The sequence below is a fragment of the Barbus barbus genome (genome assembly GCF_936440315.1).
Source record: "Barbus barbus genome assembly, chromosome: 2".
NCBI classification, from domain to species: domain Eukaryota; kingdom Metazoa; phylum Chordata; class Actinopteri; order Cypriniformes; family Cyprinidae; genus Barbus; species Barbus barbus.
Genome location: NC_136730.1, coordinates 16,301,887 through 16,327,248, shown reverse-complemented (window position 1 = coordinate 16,327,248; position 25,362 = coordinate 16,301,887). Strand labels below are relative to the sequence as shown.

General features: G+C 40.3%; 1 protein-coding gene across 9 annotated transcripts in view; it reads right to left on the bottom strand.

The window, feature by feature from the left end:
* Nucleotides 1–25,362, bottom strand: part of LOC306886519 (transcription factor SOX-6-like) — a 152,483-nt gene that overhangs the window by 26,752 nt on the left and 100,369 nt on the right. For 7 of the 9 annotated variants that reach the window (XM_079443689.1, XM_079443690.1, XM_079443685.1 and 4 more), the window contains 2 exons: nt 13,020–13,140; nt 8,055–8,134 (listed from right to left, as the gene is read on the bottom strand). In XM_079443689.1, coding sequence (XP_079299815.1) covers nt 8,055–8,134; nt 13,020–13,140 — 201 coding nt within the window. Of the gene's footprint in view, nt 1–8,054; nt 8,135–13,019; nt 13,144–25,362 lie in introns of all 9 variants that reach the window. The other 2 variants (XM_079443682.1, XM_079443686.1) reach the window with 1 other exon arrangement.

The following is a 25,362-nucleotide window of genomic DNA, read 5'->3' as shown; positions in this document are numbered from 1 at the left end:
TAACATCAGCCATGTATATATATATATATATATATATATATATATATATATTTTTTTTTTTTTTTTTTTTCCTAATGTATACACTCATAGTCAGAAAAATAGTAGAATAGTCAGTAAAAATACAGCCCAATGTACCATGGTAGTATGAAAGAGTTCAGAAAATAATTCTGTCATAAGTCTCAGTGATAAAATATCACTCTTTAATGAATCAGACGGAGCGGCAGTATATTTTGCTCACTTTATGATTTTACATGCATAAACCAAACCCAAAACTACAATGCCAACATTTAAACCAAATTTTTTCAGTCTCCCCTAAAAATAGCAGCCCAGTGCTATTATTCATATGTTTTTACAGCCTCTGTCGTTGTATTTTCAACCCAAAAAAAGCATAGAGGTTTTTTTGAATGCGTATGTACCCGAGCGTGTTTGCCCTCTCCCTGCTCTCATTTCCTTTCCTTACTGGGCTACATAAGGACTCCATTTGTCTGCAATGGAAAAAGTGGCACCAGCATTAGTGGCCTGCCCCACCTCAGCCACTCACATAGAAAAACCTGAGCCCAGACAAAGCGCTTTGTGTCTACATGTATCAGGAGATATAAACACTAAAATGCTCTCCGGTACCAACGTTAAACGCTTGCACATTAGTGCCGCACAAAAGGGTCATTCTTCTGAGGGAGACCTGGGGCAAGCGCCGGCACACGGACAGCGGAAATGGCAGGCTGATTAGGTTCACACAGTGATAGTGCAGCTCGCCAGCCTGGTAAACAGAAAGCCTTTGTCCCACAAAGCAAAAAACACAATTACTATTATTTTTTCTCTATAGGTAGCAAGTGAACGTACGTGTGAGTTTGTGTGCTAGTGAACAAGAAGGAAGCCCTCGGCCCAGTCTGCTGGACAGATGTTTGTTAATAGCGCTGCTGCTGCTGATGTGGATGGGCAGAGGGACTCTGACCTTGCGTGGGAAGAACTTTATTGTTCTGGAAAAAGAGCGTAATTGGCTTTTGCTTCAAATTAGAGCCAGTCAGACTGCCTTTTGTGAGGCCTGATTAACGGGTCAAAGCCACAGGGTTACGAGTAAAGTGGGCCACTAGAAAGACACAGGCGGGAAAAAAACAATAAATACTAATGGAGGTGTGAGATGTAGCAAGCTTCTTATTGTCAAGGGCAGGAAAGGAGAGGATGCTTGAAAATGTGTCACATCGAGCTGTGCACAGTGCGGCTTGTGTATTAAGGTCATGTGTTTTGATGCTGAAAGGTGTGAAAATAGACAAAAGGAGACAGAGAGAGATGTGCTGATGTGGTGGGAGTCTGTCTGAAGGGCATGTAATGCAGGGTTCCACTGGGCCTCCTCTGCCTCTAGTCAAGCCATACTGCAGGGTCTCCACAGCAGACAGGGCCAACTCTAATGAGGGTCATGCTGAAAGTCAATGGCTGAACAGGGAGTGGGGCAGCCGGGACAAGCTGGCTCCATGCCCCCTGCCCCTCAAAACTAAAAGGTTGAGCATGGTCAATCTTATCATTCTTCGGTTTGAGTTAACATTGTCTATTAATGCTTTAAATCTAGCTATAATAATTAAGCTTCCACTTTTTCGGTTTCAAAAATGAGCAGTGAAAGATAACATATTCACAAGGATTTTCATGAGCATTGTCTTCTCAGGAATACCTAACACATTCGGATTTATCATATAATACAAGCATTTCAACTATAAATCAATATTTCATGTGCATTTGGGCCATATTACCATCTATTACCAGTCTTTGTTCGTACAAAAATCTCTCTCAATTATAACAATATTTTCAAAAAAATGTTTGGGCATCTCAAATTGATACTTTCTACTGGCACACTTAAATGTTTTTGAGACTTTTACTCAGTACTGTGAAAAAATAAAATATAAACTTAAAAACATATATAAATACATATATAAAACCTCTAAAATATTAATAATAAATATAAAATGTATAAATGATAAATATAAATAATAATTAATATAAAAATATATAAATAATAAATATAAAATCTTTATATGACACTTCCTGAACATCCATCAAATATAATGTAAAGTAATTATTGGTTATTGGTTTTGATACTTAAGATGAGTGCCTCAACTGCTACCTAACTCAACATACACACACACACACACACACACACTCAAACACTCAAAACACACGTGTGCTGTAACACCAACAGACATACAAGTGGTGTATAAGCAGCAATCTGACACAGTGGAGAGCTATTACAGTGTGTACTGAAGCTGCTGGCTCTGAGGAAATGGAAGCTGATGGGGACAGAACACTAGTGGTGCTGGAGTGAAAGAGAGAGGCCGAAAGCGAGCTAAAGAAAAAGAGAGGCAGAGATGTTGAGCTGCTCTCAGCATGTGGTTTCAGAAAGGCCTGCAGAGAAAAGGCCTGATCCACCCCAGTGACTCAGGTAATACCTTTGTCCACTTGAGCATTAAATGACTCGCTGCTATACAGCTTAGTTAGAGAGAGAGGGGCTCGGGAAATGGGGCTTTTCAATTCGCTTACCCACGGTCATCATACTTTGAGCGATACACGCACACACATGCAGCAGACTAATGTCTCTCGCCTCCCTCTCTTGCACACATGAGCCAAGCCCATCTCACAGTCCGTGGATCCCAAATGAGTGGGGTCCGGCACAAGGTCAAGCGGTTAGCCTCTGATAATTAAAAGCAACCCCTCTGGAGGCAGAAAAGGTTAAATGAGAGGCCCCACCAATTCTGCCTGCAACAACAGTATTTGCAGGTCATCCAGATTAACCGACACTTTCAATACACGCTGCTGGATACATCAGCACTCAGGGATACTTTGCGTTCAAGTGTCTCGGAGAGCCAATTCAGTGCTCCACCTCTGTGTAAAGGTATGTAAACGCTCAGGATAAACTGTTTATAAATGAAAAAGGCACGGTTATGGAAAGTTATGCTTTTTTTACTGTCAAACAGCATTCAGAGACACTGTGTTTTACACTGTAAAAATGGATGTTATAATCAGAGCTGGGGGTTCGAGTCTGACCTGGGTTGTATCTAAATCACAACTTTTTTAATACTCAATTATCCTATACACAAAGTAAAAAAAAAAAAGTTTGGAAATCTGGTGCTCAAGAAACATTTCTTATTTACATCAATGTTCCACTGTTTCTCAGAAACCATGATACACATTTTTTAGGATTCTTTTGAAAAGGAAGTTACTGCCACTTTTGAGCAGTTAAGTACTTGCTCAAGAAAAGTATCAATTTCTTTAAAAATAAACAAAAAGATTTGGGGTTAGTATGATTTTTTTCAATGGTAATAAACTTCACCTTTATGGTTCACAGTGCTCACAGTGAGTATATTCTCTGAATTTTTCTATGGAATGAGACCACAAACTGAAATGGCTCATGAAACACTAGATTTGAGCACATATGACGGGCAAATAGGCCATCATGTGAGGAAAAAAAACAACTTGAGTCTCTTGTTTGTTCTTAAAGCGAGGGGCCGACTGCTCTCTGGCAGATGCTGTGAAATACAGTGGCAGATTTAGCCAATTTTAGTGCTTCTAGCTATAATGGTGCATGACTGTCTCTCCAACTTATCCGAGCAGACCCCAGTCTGAGCTCACTGAAACGTGTCCATGAGGCCCAAAAAACCCCACTGATACATTATCATACATCAACACATAAGCACACTATACACACTAAATTACATACACTAAGGCTCTTGTGTTTGTGCGTCCTCCTCGGCTCTCTGTATGGGCACAGCTGAGCGGTAGCATGGGGAGAGGACTGCGTTACTGCCGCATGGCCGACTCTGCCATTTCAGTAGCATTGGGGCGTCCGTGCCCGTTTGCCACAAGGCTTGTCCAGGCTCATTGCCCAAGGCAGGCGGGCTGACCCAGGCTGGCCCAGATGTCAGAAAGGGAAGCAGGGGTGCGCTAGTGCTCTGCGCCAATGCTTTCCAGTATGGCCAGACATCTGTCCCATCTGCTGGCACCCAGCCTGCTCCCTCGCTCATTTGTCCCTTCCCCCATCTCAACCCATCCACCTCATTTTTTCCTTCTATTTCCCTACATAGCTTCACTAACTTGAAGGGTAGGATGTATTCTGCGCATTTCTGCTATACAAGCCTACGCTAATAACCCTGTGCTGGTATCAACCCAGGTGGTCATTCTAAGCTACATGGTCCGCATCTCTTGCTATCTGTTTACTTGCCTCTCTGTTTTACAATTCCATCCATCCAGATGTCCACCTATCCCTCCCATTAGAGGCTCTGCCCCGTGCTCATACCGCCTCTCGTCTTCTGTCTATCTCTCCGGAGTCTGTCTCGCACAGCACGCGCCACTCCTTTCCTCTTTCCTTCTTTCCCTCCTCTCCCCCTCAATCACACCAGCAGCTGTTTGCTCTCATTTCTGCAGCTCATAGTCAAAAGTGTTCCACTTGTTAGCTGTGGCAGAAAGCCCTGCTCCCTCCACACATCCGGAATGCAGAGACATGAGCATCCAAACAAAAGATAACACAGTATTTCCTCTCTTCCCTCATCCCCAGCAGAAGTTTTGGAGATGTTTCCCTGACTCTTAAATGTGTTAGCAGTAACAATAGCATGACATAAAGCACCTTTAACTTGAGAAATGCTATATAAATTTAACCCTCGTGTTCTGTTTGGGGTCTCTGAGACCCCAGAACCATTTAATAGACGTTACTTAAAATTGAAGCATCAGGTGACATTTAAAATAAATAAAAACTTGATATTAGCAAAACCTTGATAACACACCTACTGTAACACCTAAAATTGCTTTATTAAAACTGTTAAGGGCTCAAAAATAAGGGTCAAAATAAGATTTATATAAATAGAAACAAGAAATTACTTTTAATTAATAAGAATTTTTTTAATTAATTATAAATTAAAGGTTATATATACACAGTAAATTAATTTGCATGAAGTTTAAAACTGTGACAGAGTTGTTCAATTAAAAGAAAGAGATAAAGTGAGAGTGAAGAATAAGAGAGAAAAAGATTAGAAAATAAAGAAAGGAGTAAAAAAAACAGCAAATGAGAGAGCAGGACAGAGGCCAGCAGGTCCTATTTGTGTTCTCTCCCTCTTTTATATGCCACAGGGAAGACCCAGATGTTCAGTTTTATCCCATGATGCTTTATTTTAGGACTGCTTAAACCCAAAAGACTGCTTCCAATGATAAAAAAACAGGCTTGAGATTTGTATAGAGCTCTTGGCAAAACAATATATAAAGGACAGAATGGCTTTAAGGAAATTGTTTCCTCTAAGCAATTGATGTAAGGTGATCTTGTACGCTGGCAAATTAAATGCCAATTCAAGCAGACAAAAAATAAAATCGAATTCTTTTGTAGAATTAGGATAATTCCTTTTAGACTGTCTGGGCATACGGCTACAATCCGACACAATTTCCGCCTGGAGGTGAGAGGTGTCACTTCTAATAGGGAAGAAATGCCACGGGATAGAGCCATTGTTTGGAGGCCGTGCCCAGCTCATCCTGAACCGTGAGAGGGTCTTAATGAAGAGAGGCACGTGGTCTGGGGAATAGTTTGAGCGGCTTTTCTCTGATGACTTGCAGACGAGGGCCAATCTGTCAGGGACACATTGAGCGAAATTACTCGCTGCGCTGGGACGCGCGGTGACAAGCGGGTGCGTGTACGCGCATGTCGCCAGTCGAGGGAAATGTATTGACAAGCAAATTACGCTCTCATATCGCCTGGCCTCTTTCATTTCCACTCCCCAGGACATGAGGCCTTTTGTTAGCCTGCGGATGGGCCGGGGTGACGGGAAAGAGACAGGGCAGAGACAGAAAGAGAGAGAGAGACATTCCACAGCCTGCCCACTTACTGTTATGACACGGTAAAATTGTGAGCGGTAGCATCGGCAACATTAAGACTGGCAGAGCGACCGTCCCTCTTCCTGCATGACCGAGCACAGCATTGTGGGAATTAATTCCTTTCCAATCAGAGCATTTTTTAAGGTTCATATATTTCCCCAGTCTAAACTGAGCAAATTAGGGAAAATTATACCTTGCCAGAATTGCTGACAAGTGAAGATATTCTAATTAGACAGATGCACCCAGCCAGTGGCACGGGGTGGGTGGGTCCACTGGCACAGGAAGTGGGGATCTCATAGGTGAGGTCACTCCCACTGAGCGGATCAGTGATGCATAAGCGGCAAGAGCTCAGTGATACTGCCATTACAGATAATCACCCAGACACAGCAGACAAATGCATACATACCTCTCATTAACACTGACCCAGCGCTGGCCCTCATTTATCTGACATATTTAGAAAGATCCACTTCCTTTGATTTAAGACAGGAATTCAAAGCTTGTTATTTCTGCTCAAAAAAGGAAGAGAGACAAAAGCGGCCCGACCGCATGCTAGCATGTGCTAACTGCCGTACAAATCGATCCGCATCTCCCTTTCTCACTTAATTACAACCTTGTCATTTTCTTTCAAAAGAACGTTTTGCCTGCACTTTTGTCCTCAAAGTGAACTTTTGCATGCAACTTCTCTGTCTTAGTCAGACAGACAAAACACGAGTGTTAACGGCATTATCGTCGCACTCAGAATGAGATTCCTTTCCTCTATCTCCGTCCTGATAATTTTTAATCATCTTCCACATGATGATCGGAGCTCAGTTGCAGCTGAAAGGGTATGTTTGACTAGCCAGGCTTTCTTAGACTGAAGGGTATGGAGAGTAAATACCAATCTGCTCGGCTAAATCTGCGGCAGACAGACAAACTTCAATTAATGGGAATGCAACTCATTTGTGTTTACTGTATTTTCTAAAGGTCAGCCAAGTCATGGACTCAGAGGCTTGCTCTCAGCCCATTCCCAGGGTTAAATCTATTATCACAATGAATGGCTGAGAGGTCTCGGTGCCTCCTGATATATGACTATCCCAGACTCGAGCTGACCCATCAGAAACACTATTAATAGACTGGACAGGCCCTGGTTACGCCACCGCAGTTTACTCCTAAGGGAGGAGGAAAGACGTGCTTACGTGTACAGATACAAATTATTTTTAATCCATATTCGACACACGCTCTTTAACATGAATAGATGCATTCCACACCTTCAACACAGATGATTGTTCTCCCCAAAGTCGCATGCTATAGCAAAGGCCTTTCCAGCTCCAGCTGCAAGCATTGTTCCAACTTGCCAAGGCTCATTAATGCTGAGAGCGATAAGCTCCGAAGGACAAATTGTGCACATGTATCAGCAAGAAGAAAAGGTACGAAACGCTCTCCTATCCTCTCTCCCCCGCATGTCCTCCTCCCTCCGCTCTCAGCTTTATTTTGTAACATTCCCAGCTATCAGAGAGCTTAATGTCTAATTGCTATCAACCGCTTACCACTGTTGTTGACAAAACAACAAATGTCTATGAATAAAAAAGCGAGAATAAAAGGAATAAATGAATCCGCTATATGGCTGCGAGCTCCAGCGCCTTCTGCTCTCATTCATTTGATCCTTCTGTCTTTGCTCAAAGAACTTAGAGGAACTTAGGTGCATTTAAAGTTTCAGAGCACAAGTCTAACAAATAATTTCTCTGAGTAAACAGGAAGGACTAACACGCTCTTTGTGAAAGTAAACAAGGCAAAAATCTGGATTAAAAGAAACAATAAAAATGACAAGCATGATGAGATAAACTGTAATGAAGATGTCAATCTATATTTAAGCACATGGAGATAGCATCTGAGAAATGCTCCCAAGGCAGCCCGGAGGGTCTTGGAAGCTCTTTCATCATTATGATACACAAAGTTACCACAAAGTTACTCAGAACGGCGTCAAAAGAGAAAGCAATTAAGGCACGAGGGCCCTCTGAAATACCCTTCAACGACGCAACAATCGGTTCCCATACACAGGCGTCAAGCTTGCACTGTAAAAATGGGCTATATTGCAGATGGAAGGTGTTAAGCTTGTAGGGGTGGACCGATGTGTGAGTGATTTAGCTCTAACTTGTTATTTAGCATACAGCTGGTTTGCTCACACGGTGCTGAGGGCTTGGCCCGCTGCCCGTAAATTCTTTTGTGACTGTACATACCTGGAGCTGGAGAGGGTTGAGTCCTGACGCGGCAGCAGCTGCCATTGTGGATGGAATGAACTGCACCGGGTAGTTATCACCTGTCGGAGAAAGGAGGAGGGGGAGATAGTGAACAATGCGCACAGGTTGAGACAATGAGCGGCCCAACGGCAGGCCAGACAAGTGCCAACACAGTTCCTGTGAGCCTGCCTGCACCCAGCCTCGGCACTCAGCCCAAACATCTGCACTCACAAAAGAGTCAGCTGGCCAGAGCAGAGCGGGATTTACACAGGAACGTCTCTCTTTCTCTCACATTCGGGCTTTCTTCCTTCTCCCTTTTTTATCTTTGCCCACACTTGCACAGTCCTTTCTGATCTGGCTGTGCATTTACGTTATTGTTCACAAGTAACTACGATTTATATCATGTTCTGTGAGAAGCTTGCCTAGTCATACTATTGTTCTACATGCCATTATGTGTTTTACAATGTGATCTGGCACAGTAAAATATGTGTGAAAGACAGAAACGGTGTAGATGCCAACTTCAACCGGTTTTAACAAGACAATTTTCTTATCTGAATGCTGCTTGAAAGACATTTTCATCACAAGATTAAACGTATCCAAAAGAATCAAACAATACAATAGGACAAATGGAAAACACAATAGGAATCAGATGAAAAACTACAGGTTTGAACAAAACCCCCCTGGAGATATAGCTCTGGAAACCTTATACAGATAATTGAGTGCCTCTGAAAGTGTGTGTTTAAGTGTGTGAGATGTGTTTTGTGCTGTGGTCGGTGTATATAACACTGTCTCTGGCTCAGAGAGCAGAGGTTTGACTGAAGCGTGCCCATGCAAGGGGAATTGGCCCTCTTTCAGCCCCCACTTCTGCCTGTCACTTCTTCTCACAAACATATGGAGCTATTAAGCCACAAGCATAAGGGTAAACACATATATCCTCCCTCTTTCGCCCTCTTACTCACTTTGCAATCTGACTGACCACAGCACATTGTGATGCAGCCAGGAAATTCAATCCCAACCTGTGGCAGAGGTGAATAAAGAACACAACTGAACTGATTTCAACTAGTGCAATGAGAGTTGTAGAGGGGGTCATTATCATCCAAGGTTCTTTCTCTCTCTCTTTCTCTCGATCTATGCTTGTGGTGATATGTTATGTGAGCCATGGGCAGGTCAGGTGCCAGCCGAGAACACTAGGCCAAGGCTAATGGTCTGGAGGCTGGGTGGGCAGCCAGTGTCTCAAGTAGACAGGGTCGGCTGCCAGCATTTTCTATGTCAGTCTGTGAAAGTGAATCTAGTTTAAAAGGCAAATCTGACCTGTCTCCAGCCAGTGGATGCCAGTGAGGCTCCAGTGACACCACTGCCCAATAGGGTTGTTTCTCCAAGTCTGCTAAGGCCACAGGCCAAAAGCTTATTAACAGAAGATTGCTGAGTAGTATTGTGCCATTGGCAGTGTTAATCTCACCTATATATATATATATATATATATATATATATATATATATGAAAAACAGAGTTATCTGTTTTTGCAAATGAACCCTTCATTCATATATATATATATATATATATATATATATATATATATAAATAAATAAATAAATAAATAATCGATTAAACTTAGATGCTATATTTGTGATGAAATATTGACTTACTTTAAAGGATATTTTCATTAAAAGACAAAAACAATGACTAAAACAAAAACAGACCTAAACTGACTAAAAGCTATTTCCATGTAGCTGAAGAACTATTTGGCTGGCTTACACATTTCAGGCCAGAAAACCCAAGCCAGAGCATCCACTTCATCATGTAATTCCCCTGTGATAGCATCACTTTATTAGAGAGGTGCCTTATCAAAGCAAGCTTTGCAAAGACACCAAGCAGGAAGGGGCAAACCTCCTAAACTCAGATCACAATACTCCACTGTCTTCCTTTCTTTAAAAAGGGCTAGGTGGGCTGCTGAATAATGCTTAAAGTGCTTTCTCTCATAAAGGCATTGCTAGAGAGCTTCATAGTGTATTTTGTTTCAGCCAGGTATCATGCTGCAAATCGAGGCCAATTTGGACTGCCAACTTGGCACAGGGCCTCTTTTAGTGGAAGGACCCAAGGGTTTCGCACAGGGCACCACTACCGCTGACGCGGGCCGGCGCTCCATAAGAAGCGAGGGCTGCAAGGCTAATGAAAAGGTGGAGGCGAGTGGGAAGGAAAGGATGGCGGAGTGCTCCTTCTGCAACCTCTTCACTTCTACTCTACCTGATGCCAAGAGCCAAGCATGTGGAATATTCAAGCCGAGTGGGGCTCTCTTTGAAATCAATGGTTTTGTTAAATGACTCAGTGTCTACCATGCTCACGACCCTTTCTCCAAGACTGAAGGTTCTTTTTGTAAAGAAAAAAAAAAAACTTTGGTCAGGGCTGTGGCACAGTGGACTGAAGCTGTTGGCCATATCCTATTCCTCTTTCTCTTAGACTCGCTTTCCTTTCTACACTCCAATCTGCTGCAAATTAAAATCTATCTATCTATCTGCAGTTATATGCATTTGAATATATATAGCCTTGAATTTAAATGACTTTTAATTATACTTTCAAATTGGAAATGCATTTCTGCTTTCTGTTTGCCACTTCAATTAGATTTTAATTCCAGTCCAGGAATTTAAAATTAATTCTCAATTGAATTCAAAACAGGGCACGATATATCAGCTCAAAATTGGGATCATCAATAGCTAATGTAGTGTATCAATGTCTAAATGCACATTCTCTGTGACATGAACGCGCCCTCCAGGCGAGGTTCTGTACAATCACTGGCTGTCAGCGGTTTCGTCAGCAGGGGCTTCAAGAGATCATTGCGTCCCAAGGGCCATGAACATCCACGATCAGCAATACCTATGTGTTCATGTCTGCACGGGGGGGGATCACCACTATCCTCCACAAGTCTATTTGAGTAAAGAATGACCTGAGTCCTCTCTTTATACCAAGCCCAAGCCATTGAGCACAGTGTGTGAGAAAGGGGATCTCCGCTGTTTCACTGCAGGGTTAGGGCCATCAGCATCGGGCCTTGGCCGCTTGTGCTGAGCCCGGCTGGGCCGCCCCACACTGGGCAGTACAAACAGCAATGAGACCTATCACATTATCTGTGGCAATAAGTCGAGTCATGCGCACTAATGGCAATAAGCTACGTCCTAAACTTTCTCCCCTCCGCTGTTTCACAAATTATGAATAATGCAAGTGCTTTACACACGCCAAGGATTCCATTACAGCTGCTGTTATTTGTACTAAAACACTTTCCATGTCAAACATATAAAAAAATCAAACTGGGGAAAAGAAAGCCCTCAGGCTCTTTGTTCAACCTGTCATGCCTTTGTAGTTCCAAAATAGCTGACTTTATGTTCTATCATTTACCTTTTTAGTTAATTTATTAGCTGCTCTACCACACCCTGTAATAATCTAACTCTCACCTGCTGACTTCTGAAGCTTTCCTTCCTCTTATCAGTCTCTCTGTCTAGTGATCTTTTCTTGTATATTTGCCTTTTGATGAGGTGCTGACAACAAACGTGGTTTCTCAAGGCATACTTTGAAGACAAGAGAAAAGCTTTTTTACTCAGCTGCACTGATCATTTCTCTTTTTTTCTTCTTCGATAATTCTCATTCAACTTTTTGTCTTCTTAATTTATGTTCCTTTTCATTTCCTACAGCTCAACTAACACAACTCAGCAGCTACACTGAAAAATCATTACATGACCATTTTTATTTTTCTCAACAGTCCTCTGTGGTAAAGAAAAGAGGGGAAAAATGATAGAATGACGGAAATTTAACTAAATGCTACTGATCCCTTGGGAGGCAGGAATATACTTGGTTTAATTACAGAAACTGAGACTGGCACATCCCTAAACCTCAGAACAATGGCTGGATATGAGGGTGAGGGATACTGGCAGTGAGTCAACCTGCGTGTTGTAGCAATTTCCTACAAATTTGTTTTTGAATTTACAGTGCTTGCGTGTGGAGCAATTCTCTTTTTCACAAAAGGAGAAAAAAAGGCCTGTCAAGACAAGTACGATGGCTCCTTCACCAGAAGCCCTTCGGTTCCAAAATGAAAAATGTGCACTCCTACGGGTCACCTTCCAGTTTTTTTGTTTCGTAAGAAACAGAAATAATTAGAGATAAATTGCTAATTTAGTATCACCTATCAGATAGTAGTATCTACAGGTCAGTTCCAATGACAAATCCCTCACGAAAGTGACAGTTCTAAATGTGAATAATATAGAAATGTATATAATAACATTTTACAGGGGCATATATTATATTAGTAACGTGTTCTCAGCAGAATTATGACCCATGAAGTTGAAACCTTTCATCCTGACAGTGTTTATATTCCAGCCCTCATTCACTGTTCTGAAGGCTCGAAACGCCTTGAACTCTGCCAAAACAGGCTGCCTCACCGAGGTGATACACTTGTGATACACTTCAGTGTTCAGAATTAATTGCCTTGACATGGAGGGCTTGATGTTCTGCTCTCTGAATCCAAAAGGTTGGGCACTTTAAAAACATTGTGATGATTTGGTCAGGGAAATCAAGCGATGATAAAATGTGTGCTGAGGAAGTTGTGAGGAGGCAAAGAAAGCCTTAAAGTGGCCCGTATATTCCCCTGAGGTAAAGTGAAAATGTAAATTGTAAATATTTTCAAAATATATACTGTATGTGTGTGTATTTATATATACATAATAAATATACACAGTACACACACATATATTATGTAAACAAAAACTTTTATTTTGGATGCGAGTAATCATTTGACAGCACTAAGAAATATATTAAGTTAATATGCATTAATATTAATATTAATATTTACATGCAACATTTTGCTATGTGAATATTTAAAGGTGTATTTTGGTTGTTAGGATAATCCAGGAAAGTGTACAAGGAGCAAGAGGAATAAAGATGTGTAGAGGAAACTCCAGGAGCTGAAATGTGTTCTCTTACCTGGCTTATAGGACATGCCTGGGGGGAAGAGGAAGCCCTGCTGGGCTGCCGCGGCTGCTGCCAGAGTGCGCTGGTCGTGTGGAAAAATGGGGATCATGAGCGGAGGCATGTGACCCTGAACCTGCTGAACACATAGAGAAAGGAGATCACATGGGAGCCTAACACAGCCTGACAGCACTGCTCATATTCTGACCCCGATCCATCTCACACACGCTCACCAAATACCTGCACTTAATTCCCACCAATCGCACATTAGCGCTTCAAAGTGGCTATCGCACACACATAAACAGTAGAGTGTTTATTCTTATTTGTATCATAAACGGCGTGTTAAGGTTGTTTGGGTAATATCTACATACAGTATGCTACTAGATTGCAACAGAAATGTCAGGCAGACAGTCCTAATAAAACTTAATCATGAGACTGACAGAAAATGTGGATCCTCTCAGAAATACGGCTCTTGTCTCTTGTTCTTGGAAGGTCATTTATATACATGATAAATGCCCAAAGGAGGCCGGTAATTTACAGCACCTGTTTTCAGCTGTGAAAAAGATGGAATGAGCCAAAAAGCTTGTGCATTTCTGATATTTCATGTATAATGTCAACACCTGGCATCGCGTGTGGTGCCTTTCAAACGCTCTCAACCGTGTTCATCTTCATTCCTGCTTTATTGCAAAATAGAGAGTACGTTAATGGCGTGCATAAGGATAGCATTAGCTCTGTGTAAGAGCAAAAACAGACATGCTGAACTAGAGACAAAGAAAAAGAGAGTCTGTGTGTATTTAGGGATCTGAGCGGCTTCCCATCGAAGTTTGAAAACACATGTTTGTGGAGTGTTGGCCGGACCCAATCTTGCTGTCATTCTCTGCTTCCTGCCTGTGGGTGATAGGCTGCAGCGGCGCTACCGTGGACCAGGGCAGAGTTAATGCAGGCGAGCCGGCTCACCTCTGCGGAGCCCAACTGGAGAATGGGTTAATAAAGGTCGGCCCCCCCCCCCCCAAATAAACACATTATAGAATGTTTCTCTATTCAGCGCTCTTTAAAATCAGCCTGCAATAAAAACCGGTCTGGACGCAATTACCGCTGCAGCATTGGGGCATGAAATCAACCTGCTCTGAGAAACCACTTTCTGCTCCGCATTTCTCGCTGAGGTCTGCGCGATCTCCGTCTTTTTAATGCCGCTTTCGCCTTTCAAGCGCCTAATGTTAGAGATCAGTAGGACTTGTTCCCCAGGTGCTAAACAAGTGTTCAGGTCCACTTCAGTGATTCGGACTAAGTGAGTTCTCCTAAGCAAAAATAAATAGGAAAAAAAATTCAACACTTTTCCATTTACAGAGCTTTGCACTTTAAAAAGTGCATCTACAGAGTTGAGACTGTGCCAAAGCGAAAGAACTGCGTGTCTTTTATTATTTGGGAATTTTACAGATGTGACAAAAAATGCTCTTTAACATGACCTCATGGATGTGTTTGTGGAAATGGTTTACTTGTGAGGTGAATCAAAATGAAAGTGGAGTGAGAGTGGCTATTATTGAAAAGATAAATAGCACCTGTGACGTCACCAACTACGGTCTCATACTACCTCGGATACATTTAAGCGCTTTAGAAAAATGGCTCTGACCATGTAAATTGTTCTCCTTTAGAGGGCCGCTAAGGTCAGTCACATACATAATTGCCATTAGCCTTATTCACATTACCCTTGCAAAACGAATCAGTCTAACAGCTGCTTTTAAAGTGGAACCAAAACACAACTGTTCCTTAACATGTCATTTTGCGTAGTCCTGCACAGAGGCTCACATGCATAATGACAGAAACACCTGGTCTGCCATGCTTTATCCCATCTGTTCCTAAACTATATCATCAATGCCTTATTTAATTCAAATCTAAATCATTTAAAACAACCTAGAATTAGACATCATTTGAAACAAACGAACTGACTAGCAATGCCAACAATAACTCTGCAAACAAACACACTCCCCTGATGCTGTTTCAAAAGGCGCAAACAGCAAGAAAAAGAAAAAAGGAAGGTACAAACAGATAAATTGCCCTCAGTTTGAGAAGTCGAAATTTACAGTAATGAGGCCTTTACATTAAAGTTTAATTTCCACGCACCACATCTGTGAGTGGCAAATCAAATAAGTGTCCTTAAAGTGGGGACTAATAGTGAAGGTTAGCTTTCAAGCCTGTCAATTAACGTACACTGGTAGAGCTGAGCAGACAATGCAGATAAAGATTTAAAGATGATCACTGGCAATTTGCTTTGACTGCTAATAGACAGAGAATGGAATTAAGTGCCTGCACTTAGACAGATGGAATTTGGTAAATTGCATATTGCATTCTGCATTGAAGCTCGCTTATTATATGCGTCAGTCTCTCTCATTTACTGGATCTATTTGTCTCTCTATGTCTGTCCCTCTGTCTTTATATACACAACATGCTTGCATCCATGCATGCTTACACATGAGAATATTTATACCAAACTAACAGTAAAAACCAGTAATAGATGTATTATTATTATTATTATTTTAAAATGAAAATAAAATATTACATTTGAATAATAAACTAATATAAATATTAGTTACTATTAATGCAAAATTATTGTTTAATTATTCTTAATATTATCATTCATATTAATTGCATGTTATTTAATTATTGTTCCTGGAAATGTGAATATATTTAATTGATATTTTTCTATATTTATTATTTTATTAATTTCGCATATTTATCAATTCATAGAAGCATTTAATAAAATGAATTAAAACCCAGAACTTAATAGGCAAAACCAAAAATAAGACAAAACAGATACATATATATACATATTTTATTACCACACAATTATTATTAATTATATATATATATATTTACATTTATTATATTTATTAATTAATAAATTGATTGAAATTAATTAAAACATAGACATCCCTTGATAGTATCATACACAATAAGATAGTTCCTAACAAATTAATGATCATTTAAAAATAGTTAAAAAACTGTAAGCTCATAAAACAAAGAATTTTGATATTATACGTATATACAACCACACCTGGTCATAGACATTATACACACAGGCAGCAACTAAAGTCTTCAAGACAAGACAAGATCTGATGCTGCTTCGCCACTATAAGCAACTGAACTTCACTTTGCATTGTGTCTCATAAAGCAGTCTGGTTCACACAAATGTATTCTCTGCATTGTATACTGTATAGTTTAAAGTAGTTGATTCACATATGTATATGCTATGCATGGTATGTATGAACATGCTCGCCCGTATTTGTGTATCTGTGCCCTGATATTTTGCCCCTCCCTCCGTCAGTGTGCCAGGTGGCTGGCTGCCTGCAGCATTAGTATTGCCAGTCAGATCTTCAAGAGCGTGAAAGAATGAAGTGGAGCAGATGTGAGGAGGAAAGCTCAGGCCTCTGGAAGCTCTGAACCTCATAAACTCAGCTCATTGTAGCCCTGCCTCCTATCTGCCCTTTGTCTTATCAAATACTTAGAACCAGAGGATGGGATAATGCCATTTCTCGCCATCTGCCCCAAAGCTTCATTAAAGATACATGAACGAGCCCCTTCTTATGAGGAACAGGTGCTATTGTTTGTCCCTGAAGACCTGCTGTGGCGAGGATGTAACTCGCGGTACTTGAGGAAGAGCATCTGTAGCAATCAGTCAGGCTGTGTAGCTGGCAGCCTCTTTCTCTCTTCACACCACCGACCGGTTCATGGGGGTGTGGAGACACAGAGAGAGACAGAGAGAGAGAGAGAGAGAGAGAGAGAGAGAGAGAGCGAGAGAGAGAGGCCTCTTCACCTTCAGCGTCTCGCATATATCATCAGTTCAGTGCAGCTGATGAAGTCTGCGGTGATACACAGCACATGTGTGTATCTGTCAGAGATACACACATCACCCGGCCGTGTCTTCGCTACTGTCCCCTGCCCTTAGATCAGGCATTCATTTACCCTCTGTTATGAACACAGGCCATGTCGGGAAGCTTTGAAACTGTAGCTTGTCATCCTACTTATAATTTCAAGCAATTCAACTGCAGTTAATCTGCAATCTACAAACATCTATCGAAATGTGGCAAACTACACTTAAGTTACACTGAAGAAAATTTGGTGTGGTGTGGAATTTACACTCAGAAATTGCTAGTAAATTTCACAATTAATTACAAAGAGACAACAAATAATACTTTGAATTAAACATGACATTTTGAAGTAGAAAGACTGAAATAGTATTTTCTAGTTATAATGTCTGTTTTGAAAAAAACATTTTTCATAGTGTATTTAAAGATGTTTAATTTATATTCAGTTATATATTTAAAAAATAATATTATAACAATATAATATAATATCACTATTTATATTTAAACAGGTGACATTTAAATATTTAAGATGTATGTATTTTCCTTTTGCAAAAAGCAAAAAATTATTTGGCGCAAAAACAATGAAAAACTCACTAAGCTGATCACACCTGAATAAATAAATTCACACTAAAAACCATCAAAGCTAATAAAGAAAAATAAAAGCCAAAAAAATGAATTTGACTAAAAATTACTTGCAAATAATATTTATATTTAACTAAATATTACTTCTAAATATTTTATACATTTTAAAAATAACATTACTGTAAGAAATACATTATTTTCTATATGTCACTACTGAAAACAAAAGACTCAACAGCTTTTCATCTGCATAAGAAAATGAGGCCTCAATGTTGATTTTGTTTTAAGTGGTTTATTTTAATTAATTCAGTTTAATGAACAATTAAATTTATTAAAATGAACTAGATGGTATGAGAAATGAAATATCTTGGATTAATACTTGCACATGTAATACTGTGAAAAACTGTTTTGTCATCATGCAAAAGGGAAAAAAGTAGCGCATTGCTGGAAATGCTACTCTGTTTAGAAAACAGCTGAGCTACAATCACGCTACTGATCACTAATTCCCAACACTGAATGCAGACTTGTCAGCAGTGGGTTGTTTAAACACAATGTGCGCTCGCTGTAGGTTGAATGACCGAAATAAAAGGAGGAGGGGGGGAACCCCTGAAGTAAATAGGGTGCTATAGATTAATCAATGTTGTTAGTGGAAATGTTGACATCAGCATTTAGCTTCAGTAATGGTTTACAGCAGCAACTAATCCTAAAGTCAGGCAGCCCAACCTATCCAAGGAGCTGCGCTGTACATGGATTACTGTGTGCTTCTAATCCAGCAGGTGCACTAATATGTTTATGCCCTCCTGCAGTGGTCTATGTAGCTGTAAATGTGTATTTGCTGCCATTTCCTGACCCAGTCTGTCACACAAGCGCATGGAAAATGGAGATGTACAAGTCATTACCGTGCTCTATAGGGCCCCTGTCAGCACCCATGCTCCTCGCTGTCTTTTAAAGGGTTGCGTTGGGCTCAGGAGACATCCCCCCCCCATACCTGTTTCCAACTCCCTTTAACATGAAAATAGAGATTGATCTTCAAGGAGCATCACTCTGGGATTCTTTCCCCTTTTAAAAGGAAAAGAGGGGGAGTTGTTTTAACATGTCCAAAATGCCTTTCAGTGTTGATGAGATAAGACGGAGATGTGGAGGGGTGGCTAACTTCTCTTATTTTTACATTTTTGGAAGGAGCCAGAGAACCTCCGGAGCCCTAGGTTAAGCATTAAGCACCAGCCACCCCATTTTCTAAAAGCCGAAGGTGAGGCCATACCAACTTCCACACTTGTGGCGTATTTTGGTCCAAATTTGGAGCCTTTTGCCTTGGACATTACCGTTTCTCGTTAAAAGTCTCAAAGAAAGAATCTAACATGGGGGTGTTTTAAATTTAGCAGCAGTGAAAACAGCTTTCACTGTTACTGTAAGTACTGATACGTCACATGCTCTTTCCCTCGCTTGATGCTGCCAGAGCCAAAATGACTGTGAAAGAAAACCACCTTAGGGGATCCATTTTAAAGCGAAGTGATTCTAGAGGACCTGGCAACCGTGCTCAATCCACACGGCGAGCCCCGACAGTGCGAACTTCACACCCGCTACTTTGTGAACACACTCTGCGAGCGCTTTCTGGAAACTCACCAGCAAAGAGAGAGCGGGAGAGAAAGAGAGAGAGAGCTCTTTGCTGAATGAAACCACTTCTGCGCTCGGGAGTCTGCACATTATTCTGTTCTGAAGAGGTCAATTTTTTAAACAATCCCATAGATCCCCAAGTACACATTACTCCCACGTCACAGGTCATTTATCAGTTAACCACACTCCTCCAGCACACGGCGGCTGCAGCTTTGAGCTCTAATCCCACCCACGCACACACATAAACCCACGCTCACGGGGCCGTTATCAAAGCGCAAGATATTCTGCTCGGCCGCGCTTCAGCCCCTGATGACAATCGGGCCGTGTGGATCGATAGGGCTGAGTCGGACTTTGATCCCCACTCTTTCTGTCAGCACCGGGCCGGAATTAAGACCAGGCCTCCACCTTGGTGCCACAGACTAAATGCATTGTTCTCCTCTCTCTGCTCTGTTAGCGAGGAGTTCAGCAGGAGGCCCTCATCAGCCACACAGATACAGACGGGGAATAAAGAGGCTTTGTGCGGCGCCCGTGGCTTTGACCTGGACCGACCCACCTCCGACAATCCACTAGCCCACAGACTCAAAGGCTTATCGGTCGATGAGAACCGTGTTTTCTTGCTTTCATTCTCTCTCTCTTTTGTTCTGTGTGTGTGTGGCTGTTTTTTTTTAAACAGGTAAAAGATTAACCTTCCCGATACTGGAACAGGACTACTAGCAAACAGTGCGTTCATGTGTATTTGGATGTATGTTACGCCACCGCTAACAAAAGACTCCAAGTTGACAGAGGACAAATGTATTCTGAGGACTCAGAGCATGTGCGCGTGAGCAAGTGCCGAACGGGGCAAGGTGCACAGAAACCAGACACTGGCCCATGCTCGGCTCGTCTGGAGAAATAACCAATAGATGACTTCTTGTTCCGCTAATTCCTTACACAGTAAAACAAGCCCTCTTGGAAATGAGCCATTCCAATATGTCTATATTAAGTCCGGGGCTGTTAAAAGCAGAACAGCCCCCTTCCTCCCCCACCCTTCGCCTTCCACTGTAGCTTTAGTTCAAGTCCACCCTGGAGTTTATGGCAAAAAAAAACAAGCATACAATACACACACACACACACACACACACACAACTGAGCTCCGATCTCTGAATTTCATGCTCAATTTGCCTTAATATTATTAAAGGGATAGTTCACTTGAAAATAAAATGCTGTCATTTTTTTCACACACTCCCATGCCATTTTAAACCTGTATGACTTTCTTTCTTCTGCAGACCACACATGCATGAAAAAATATATTTTGTAGGCTTCTGCCCATACAATAACAGTCCAAAACAACACTGGACTCCTCTGACTTTCATTAAATGGCAAAAAGCACTAAGACATTTTTCAAAATATCTTATTTTTTTATTCATACAGGTTTTTAATGACATGAGGAAGAGTAAATTATGATAGAATGTTTAAAATTTTTTAAACTTCAATTAAGCTGCAATATTGTACCTGTATTTTTTTATCACTACAATATGCTGATCGTAATTTATGACTAATCAAATGAGCGTGCTTAATATTACAAGGGGAGAAGTGCGGTTCATGCTGGGATGCTGAAATTTGTAAATTAGTTCAGTACAAAGTTGCGGGGGGGAAAGGCTATTCCCTTAAGAGCACCAGCAAAATGTGATCAGTGTGTGTTCAACAGAAATGTGTTCTTAAGGCAAATTCTTGTTGAGCCTCTAAGAACCTAAAGTGTAATTTAAGTCTGTAAATATTTCAAGCAATTAGGGTTGCATTGCATATAAAATTTCAAAGACGAGCCTAAGGCTTTAGTAGTCTTCTGCGCTCAGCGCTGCTGTGGCATAGTCCACCTTTCGCTCACTACTCATTTAATTTACTCGTCGTCTGCTTTACTCAGGGTTACCTGCTCTAGGAAGACACAATTAACGTGGGACTTAGTTTACACGATAGAAAAAAAGAGAATTGATGAAAGAAATAAAGAAGAAAATATTTTTTTTTCTCTCAGGGTCTGGTCATAAAATTAAAAAGGTTTTCAGTAAACTGGCTAAACCCGAGGGGACTGGCTCAAACAGCATGGGTAATGAGCAGAGAAAAGGACAGACATAAACAAACCCACAAATGAGTCTGAGGCCAACATCATTATCCCACATATATATACCACATCTATGAAAACCGGCACCGGTACAATACACAATACACCCCAGACCCTTCTGGACCATGATGGTGTAGGGAAGCTAAACAGGGGGGAAAAAGGCAATAAGCTAGTATGATATGCCTTCATGCTTTCATTCATGCAATATGTTCTTTTTCTTTTTTTCTTTTCAAATTTATTTACTTTCTGGTCACTTTTGCATTATGCATGATGCATTTAAAGATAAATATTTATTTTTATGCTCGGTCAAACCTTCCAAATAATAAATATTTAAGATATAATTAAAAAGATAAAAGAGATTATAATATAAAAGAGAAATAGTTTACTTAATTTTAAAAGTGAAAAAAAGGCAATACTTTAATAAGAAGGAAATGAAAAAAACAAACAAAAAAAATACATAAAATCTCAAAATCTCTTTTCCAGATACATTTTTTTCTCACTCTTGGGAGAATATACAGTTGTATTATTGATAATTTTGCAAATAGTTTATGGGTCTTTATGGCAGAAATGTTTTCATAAAACAATGAAAATTAAAAATAAAACTTTGAAATATATTAATATTAAATAACATACATGCATTCATGTATTTATTAATAACATTCCAGTAAAAATACCATTTCCTCTTCTTAATAATTCTTAATTAAAAAAAATAATATTCTTAAAATATTCTTTCACTTTCCATAGTTTTGTTCATGGATTTCAAAGATAAAGGCATTTTTCAAGGTTATTTTCGTAAACGAAAACGAAAACCAAGACAAAAACAATTTTTGAAAGTTATTGAAAAGCTAAAAGGAAAAGAAACTAACAATAGTTATTGAAAAACTAACTGAAATAAAATAATAATTATCAAAAATAAATAATCGTTTTCATGATCATTATGTTCTCACCCCTTGGCGGAAAAATATATGAGCTGTGTGACAGTTTATGGAAACACCTGTAAACGGCGCATCACGCAGATGGGGTTATCTGACGGAGAGACGCAAAGCAGTTTAAAGCAGAGTCCTGCACGGGTCCTGTTTGGTAAACGTGCACCAGCAGAACTTAACAGAACACCTGACCCATTATCCAAAAGCAGCATTCATTTAATTCTGTGCCAGACCAAAAACGTTTGACACAGACCGTGAGTCGCGAACCGCATCCCACCGCATTAGCTAAATCTACATCAGGTAAGGCCAAATTATTTCTTTTCTCATGTAACACAAGCAATCAAACAAACATTAGGCAAGTTTGTGCTTTGAAGAAAAACAGACACGCAGTGCAATGATCCTTTCTATAAACAATACAAAACTTTTGCCTAGCATCTTTCGATCAAATGTGCATTGGCTAAATCACATCATACACACGCTTATAATTCTTCATAAATGAAAACATTCAAAAACGAGCCTTTACTGTAAATGCGATTGCCGTTATTATTGAACTTCATTAGTCTCAGTTATGATTTATGCGCGGTTGTTCAAGGAAAAGTGAGCAAGACACAACAGTTACAATGTCATGATTATGGTTAAATAAGAAAAAAAGACATCAAAACCAAATTAGGCTACATTTATTTTCATATTAAATATCTCAACACACATAATTAGATATAGGCCTAAGAACAACTTGTGTAGATTTTTTTAGTAAAAAGGCTTGACTGCTTCATTTTGGCGTATATTTGTATACTTTTACCATCTAAACAATCACAGCTTGCATTAATTTTGTATCGCTAGACGTTTGCCTCACTAAGGTTAAATTATGCCTTTCTTTGTCTTTCTTTGGCCTGCGCTCTGGGGCCAGTTGCATAAACTGTTCAGACTATAGTCTTAAAGGTAACACTTTAGAATAGGGAACACTTATTCACTATTAACTACGACTTTTCCGTCAATAAATTTCTAATTTGTTGCTAATTAATAGTTGTTAAGTTTAGGTATTGGGTAGGATTAGAGATATAGAATAAGGTCATGTAGAATAAGGCATTAATATGTGCTTAATTACTACTAATAAATGGCTAAGATTCTAGTAATATGCATGTTAATAAGCAAGTAGTTAAGAGACCCTAAAATAAAGTTTTACCGTCTTAAAAATTTAGCCATCTAATTTTTTTTTCTTCAAGACTGGTCATATCTTTTTTAATTCAGTTATGAAAAGGTAGATTGGTCTTACTTGTATTGGAAAAGTAAGCCTGATTACACCTTGGTAACTGCTAGTTGGTCAAGACACAGTCTTAACATGGTGGCTAAGTTTATGCAACTGGACCCTGGAAGTGATAAACTTCAATTAAAACTGAAACTAAACTATATAAAAACTAAATAAAAATGTGTTCACTAAATAAAAACTAAACTAAAACTAACAAAAATATTAATGAAACTAATAAAAACTAAACTGAATTTTATAGCAAATTTGAAAACTATATTAAAATAAAACAAATTTAAAAATTCAAAACTATAATAACCTTGCGCATTATCACCTGTCCATGTTGACATCCATCTAACTGCTTTGACAAAGATATGGGAAGTGATTTATTCTCTCTGTTAAGTTATTTCACAGTGTTATATGGTTAGAAGTAGTTAGGATTGTTTTCTCCCCATCAGAACAAACCTGTGACCCATTTTTGGGTCATGACCCACCAGTTTAGAACTGAAAGTCTAGAGTCAGACCACCCATTAACTAAAAATGGCATTGTCCAGTGAGCGAGTCCATGAAGAGAGAGATAGAGAGAGAGGAGCATTTCTCCTTCTTCCTGTCATCTGTGTGCAGACTAAGCCACTGTCTTCGTTCTACCCTTCTAGCAGCTGGGCCCAGAGAACAACAGAGAGCGCTCTGTTGTCCAGCAGAAAGCTGACATTGTTACAGCCGGGACTTTATTGCAAGCACATGAGAGTGTTGAGACTTTAAAACACGCTCAAATGTCATGTGCACACCCAGTGACGGGGAAGAATAATTATGAAAAAGAGAGAGAGGGAGAAATGGAGAGCGAGAGAAAGACATCAACAATTCAGTGTGCATGAAAAACGGACCAAAGACAAAACGGCCCATTCATTGTATTCCGTCAGGAATGCTTGGACCCTCCTCCACCCCATCCGAAACACAAAGCGGCCCTTTTTTTGTGCTGCGACGCGCAGGGCTGAATGCTTTGCTTTGCCACCCTAGCCCTAAGAAAACACGGGCCCCCTTTCTAAACTGCCGGCTGGCCGCACACAGTAGAGGCTATTAATGCCTAGCCTTCTTTCCTCCTGTGTGTGTGCCCACTGCGGAGGCTGAGGACCACGCTAAAAAGCCAATGCAAAGACAAAACAGTTTGCTCAACATTAACGGGGAAACAGTGGGCCAGGCAGGAGGGGAGAGGAAACTAAGTCAACATCACACTGGAGGATGTGTTCTCCATCAACTGATATTTTTCCCCTCGCAGGGCCCGGGCACAATGAGAGCTAAGTATAGGTCCATCGTGCATGGTCTGGGAGGGCTTGTGGTGCGGCGGCGAGTGACAGGTGCTTTCTGATGAGATTCAGGGGCTGGACAGCACCCGCTTTATGCCACCCTCCACTGGGTTTGGAGTCAAGAGACTGCTCTCATGGATCGTGAATCAGCCGCTGATTATGATGATGCTTAGTTGAGATGCGTAGATGCACAGGTTCCCAAATTGCCTTTGGTTTGTTCATTTCAGTTTAAGTCAATGTCACTATGCAAGGTACACAAACGGTAAATGCTAAAATGCTAACCGAATTTGGGTTTGTATCATATACGTTTTGTCCCTTATTAGCATGACCGTGTTAAAGGGATAGTTCACACAGAAATGAAAATTATCTAATTATTTACTAACCTTCATGTCATTCCAAATGTGTATGACTTTCTGAAGTGTTTTTAGTGTTTTAAACAGCATTAGACAACAATGACTTACACTGTAAGGACATTTTTCAAAACATCTTTTATGTTCTGCAAAAGGAAGATGTCATGCAGGTTTAGAACAACATGGTTGTTCAGCATGGGCGAACCATCCATTTTAAGCCATAAGACTCTTTTTATTTAATTAAAAAGCATGATGTTATGCAGTCTACGTTAAAAATCAGCCTGTGTTTGTCTACTTTTTCTAAGCAGTCACTTGGAATGATCGCATACTGAACTACACAAGTATGTCTTTGTGTTGTGATCTCTCACCATATGCTGGAAACAT